The sequence below is a fragment of the Nothoprocta perdicaria genome, unplaced genomic scaffold (assembly GCF_003342845.1).
Source record: "Nothoprocta perdicaria isolate Ctin4 unplaced genomic scaffold, notPer1 scaffold_733, whole genome shotgun sequence".
Lineage (NCBI taxonomy): Eukaryota > Metazoa > Chordata > Aves > Tinamiformes > Tinamidae > Nothoprocta > Nothoprocta perdicaria.
In genome coordinates, this window is record NW_020456014.1 from 3784 (window position 1) to 9110 (window position 5327).

At 60.7% G+C, this 5327-nt stretch overlaps 1 protein-coding gene across 1 annotated transcript in view; it reads right to left on the minus strand.

Annotated features, from left to right (window-relative positions):
- The window catches only part of LOC112957574 (SH3 and multiple ankyrin repeat domains protein 1-like), a 15893-nt gene that overhangs the window by 2883 nt on the left and 7683 nt on the right, over positions 1 to 5327 (minus strand). The window contains exons 7-9 of the mRNA XM_026051237.1: positions 5259 to 5319; positions 3540 to 5226; positions 96 to 834 (exon numbers count right to left, since the gene is read on the minus strand). Of these exons, the coding sequence (XP_025907022.1) occupies positions 96 to 834; positions 3540 to 5226; positions 5259 to 5319 (2487 nt within the window). The remainder of the gene's footprint in view (positions 1 to 95; positions 835 to 3539; positions 5227 to 5258; positions 5320 to 5327) is intronic.

Sequence of the window (5327 nt, forward strand, 5' to 3'; positions counted from 1 at the left end):
GTGCCGGGCGCCGCCGGCCCCAGCGACTAGGAGGCGGCTCCGCGGGCGCCCCGGGGGCTGCCGGCGCGCGGGGGCGGCCGGGGGGCTCGGGACACTCGGGGGGCTCCAGGCACTCGGGGGGCTTGGGGCGCTCGGGAGCGTCCAGGCACTTGGGGGGCTCCGGGTGCGCGGGATGACGTGGGAGCTGCAGGGGAGCCGGGTGCTCGGGGAGCCTGGGGGGCTCCGGACACTCGGGGGGCTCGGGACACTTGGGGGGCTCTGGGCGCTCGGGAGCGTCCGGGTGCTCGGGGGGCTCCGGGCACTTGGGGTCTCTGGGGACTCGGGGTGCTCTGGTCACTCGGGATGACCTGGGAGCCTGGGGGGCTCGGGGCGCGCGGGGTGCTCGGGACACTCGGGGGGCTCCGGGCACTTCGGGGTGCTCCGCGTGCTCAGGGTGCTCAGGGTGCTCGGGGTGCTCTGGACACTGGGGATGACCTGGGAGCTTGGGGGGCTCCGGATGCTCATGGTGCTCCAGGCACTTGGGGGGCTCGGGACACTTGGGATGACCTGGGAGCTTTGGGGGCTCTGGGCGCTCGGGAGCATCCGGGTGCTCGGGGTGCTCCGGGCACTCGGGGTGCTCAGGGTGCTCAAAGGGCTCTGGGTGCTCGGGACACTCGGGGTGCTCGGGACACTCGGGAGCATCCAGGCACTTGGGGGGCTCCAGGTGCTCGGGATGACCTGGGAGCTTGGGGGGCTCTGGGCGCTCGGGAGCATCCGGGTGCCTGGGGTGCTCCGGGCACTCGGGGTGCTCTGGAAACTCGGGATGTTCCGGATGCTCGGGACACTCGGGATGTCCTGGACACTCGGGGGTGCTCGGGACACTCGGGGTGCTCGGGACACTCGGGGTGCTCCGGGCACCGAGGACGTTCCCAACACTCGGGAGGCTCCGGATGCTCCAGATGCTCCAGACACTCGGGATGCTCCAGGCGCTCGTGGTGCTTCCGACACTCGGGAGGCTCCGGACACTTGTGGTGCTTGGGAAGCTCGGGGTGCTCCGGACACTCGGGATGCTCCAGGTGCTAAAGATGCTCCGGATGCTCCACGTGCTCCAGGGACTCAGGATGCTCCAGGGACTCAGGATGCTCCAAGTGCTTGGGATGCTCCGGATGCTCCAGGCGCTCCGTGGACTCGGGATGCTCCAGGTGCTCGGGATGCTCCAAGTGCTCTGTGGACTCCAGATGCTCCGGATGCTCCGTGGACTCCGGATGCTCCAGGTGCTCGGGATGCTCCGGATGCTCCCGGCGCTCCACATGCCCAGGATGCTCTAGACGCTCAGGACCCTCAGGATGCTCCGGATGCTCCCGATCCCGCAGATGCTCCGGATGCTCCGGATGCTGCAGACACTCCCCGTGCCAAGGCTGCTCCGGCTGCTCCCTGCATCCCGGACACTTCCATTTTCCCGGGAAACCCACGGAGCATCCGGAGCCGCCACCGGAGAGCAGCCGGAGCAGCCGCAAGAGCCAGGGAACCCCCGGAACATCTGGAGAGCCGACAGCCCTGGAGCATCCGGGAAGGAGCCGGAGCATCCAAACATCTGGAGCATCCGGAACAACATTTTCCGTGAATTTGCAGCGGGAATTTTCCTTTTTTTTTTTTTTTTTTAATGATTCCCACTCCCTTTTTCCCGCTCTGGATCCTCTCCCGTTCCCAGCTGGAGGCACCGGCTCCGAAGGGAAAAATTGGGATGCGGCGCCGGGTGGGAATCCGCAGAGAAAAGGGGGAAAAAGAGGGAAAAAAGACACATACACACACAAAAAAAAGAGGAAAAAAATCATTTAAAAAAGGAAAAATATAAAATAATTTAAAAAAATCAAGGAACCACAAGGATGGAAGCAGGAAAATCCGTAAGAAATGGAAAAGAAGGAGAAATAAGGCATGGAATGCCTTTTTTTGCCCCTTAAAGAAGATAAGAAATGGGAAAAAGAGGCTGTTTTCCTTAAAAGAGGAAAAGCAGGAAGTTGGGAATGAAGAAACTGTGGAGAATTGGGAAAAGTTGGAAGGAAAATGTGTGAAAAAGGTGGAGAAATGTCCAAGGATTTGGCTGTTCCGCAAGGAGAAGTCGGAGCGAAAGGAGACCAAAAGAGATCCCGAAAAAACAGGTGGAAAAATGAGACGGGAAAATGGGAAGAGAACTCGGGAATGGCTCCGGGGTCGAGTGGGATCGCTCGGATCGGCTCGCTCGCATCCGTGTGGGAAGAGGCGGAGTCGGGAACGCCGCTGCGTCCGGGCGGCTCGGGGCTGGGATAAGGGGGATTTGTGGGATGCGATGTCGGAGCGGGCGGAATGGGCTCGGGAAGCTGGAAAACGTGGCCATCGAGGCGGGAATCGCAGTGGGAATGTGGATTGCGGCGTGGATTTTCCCGGGAATTGTACCGGGAACGATCCTCGGGATTGCAGCAGGAATCCCCCTATGGGATGCAGCAGGAATTGCACCTGGAATCACCCCATGGATTGCAGCAGGAATCCCTATGGATTGCACCGGGAATTCCACCGGGAATCACCCCATGGATTGCAGTGGGAATCCCTATGGATTGTAGCAGGAATCACCCCATGGATTGCAGCAGGAATTCCCACGGATTGTAGCAGGAATTATACCTGGAATCACCCCATGGATTGCAGCAAGAATCTCTATGGATTGCACCGGGAATTCCACCGGGAATCACCCCATGGATTGCAGCAGGAGTCCCTATGGATTGCAGCAGGAATTGCACCGGGAATTACCCCATGGATTGCAGTGGGAATCCCTATGGATTGTAGCAGGAATCACCCCATGGATTGCAGCAGGAATCCCCATGGATTGCACCGGGAATTCCACCGGGAATCACCCCATGGATTGCAGCAGGAATCAGCCCATGGATTGCAGATTGCAGCAGGAATTACTCCACGGATTGCAGCAGGAATTCAGGAATTGTTGCTCCCACTGCAGCTCCCGCTAATCCCACACATCCCAAGCCCCCCCCCCCCCAAAATTCCCCATCCCATTCCCGCTCCGGACAACACCCGGATCCCCCCGGATCCAATCGGAGCCATCCGCAGCGGGAAAACCCACAAGGAAACGGGCAGGAAAAGGGGGATGCGGCGCCATTGGGGCAACAATTCCCGGATTTCCCAGCATTCCCAAGCCGGAATTCCCAGTTTTTTGGCAGCCTTTCTCCCACCTTTATTTTTTTTTTGTCCGTTTTCCCTCCTTTTTGGTGCATAGTAATAAATTAGTGACCTAGTGACTCCCCTTCCCGCTCCTTGCCTGGTTTTCCCGGGATAAAAAGGGCGGATCCGACGTTTTTATTCCCTATTTTTCCTGTTGTTTCAGCTTTCCGGATGCCAAAACTTTGGGAAGCGCTGGGATCCTGGTGGGAGGATGATGCTCCGTGGAAATTTTCCCCCAAAAATGGGAAAATTCCCCAAATTTTCCCCCCAAAATGGGAAAAATCCCCCAATTTTCCCCAAAATGGGAAGAATCCCTCAAAATAAAGCCGGGAGCCTCCCTTTTTCCCACCAACCTGCGCGCGGAGCCGGGATGCGGGAAGAGAGCAGCGGGAGTGTCCGGAAAAACGCCACTTTATTCGGGATAATCCTGCGGGATCCGGCTCCGCGGCCGCTTCCGACCCGGCCGGTCTCATGGCGGCCGCCGCACCGCCGGAAAACCGGGATAAAAGGGGAGGGAATGGGAAAAAAAAAGGGGGGAAATGGGAAAAGCGGGAACGCTGCTTCCCGCCTCCAGCACCGGATTTGCAGGGATAAGGGGAGCGGAGCGGGATCCCCATCCCAAAAAAACGCCGCATCCCTGCGGAAAGGGGGAGCGGGAAGAGTCCCGCCGTGGGTCCTATTCCCGGCGCTGGGAATGCCGCAGTGTCCGAGGCCGCTTCCCGGCCTCCTTCCGGGCCGGAGGCTCCGGGAATGGGAGGGATGGAGCCGCATGGAGCTGTCGGGAATGTCCGGCCGTGTCCCGGCGGATCCCGACTCCCGGAGCCTTCTTGGGATAAGCGGAGCTGGAGGGGGATCCGGAGGCTCCGGATCCGGCGCCCTCATCCCGAATGGAGCAGCGGGCGCATGCCGAGATTCCAGGCTGCCATTCCTGCGGATCCTGGCGCCAGAAAGAAGCGGAGCCGGAGCCTGAGTCCGGAATCCCAAGTGGAGCCGCGGGCGCATCCGGAGGCTCCGGAGAGCCATCCATGTGGAACGCAGTGCTTCCCGAGCCACCACCGGGGATCCCGGCACGGCTCCAGGTATGGATCCCGGTGCGGATCCAGATCCCAGTGCGGATTCTGGCTTCGATCCTGGCTCCAATCCTGGTGTGGATCCAGATCCCAGTGCGGATTCTGGCTCCGATCTCGGCTCCGATCCCAGTATGGATTCAGATCCCAGTGTGGATTCTGGCTCCGATCCCAGTGTCAATCCTGATCCCAGTGTGAATCCTGGCTCCGATCCCGGCTCCAATCTCATCTCCAATCCTGGTGTGAATCCAGATCCCAATGAACATTCTGGCTCCGATCCCGGCTCCAATCTTGCCTCCCGTCCCGGTGTGGATCCAGATCCCAGTGTGGATTCTGGCTCCGATCCTGGCTTTGATCCCAGTGTGAACCCAGATCCCAGTGCGGATTCTGGCTCCAATCCCGGTGCGGATCCCTGTATGGATCCAGACCCCAATGTGGATTCTGGCTCTGATCCGGACTCATCTCCTGACGCAGATCCAGATCCCAGCGCGGATTCTGGCTCCGATCCCGGTGTCAATCCCGATCCCAGTGCGAATTCTGGCTCCAATCCCGGCTCCGATCCTGGTGTGGATCCGGATCCCAGCGCACATTCTGGCTCCGATCCCGGCTCCAATCTCGTCTCTGATCCTGGTGTGAATTCAGATCCCAGCGCGGATTCTGGCTCCGATCCCAGTGTCAATCCCGATCCCAGTGTGAATTCTGGCTCCAATCCTGGTGTGGATCCAGATCCCAGCGCACATTCTGGCTCCGATCCCAGTGCGGATCCCTGTACGGATCCAGACCCCAATGCAGATCCTGGCTCTGCTCCGGATTCAGCTCCTGACGCAGATCCAGATCCCAGCGGGGATCCCGGCTCCGATCCCACCGGCTCAGACCTCAGCGCGGCTCCTGCCTCGGATTGTCCCGCGGATCCTGGTCCCGCTAGAGACTCCGGCTGCGGCGCGGCCGCCCGCGGCTCCGGAGCGGCTCCGGCTCCTCCGGCCCGTGCAGGCTGGCGGCGTCGGCGACGCTCCGCAGGTGCTCCACGGAGTCGAACTTCTGCAGATCCGAGGCGATGGTCTGCAGGCTGAGCAC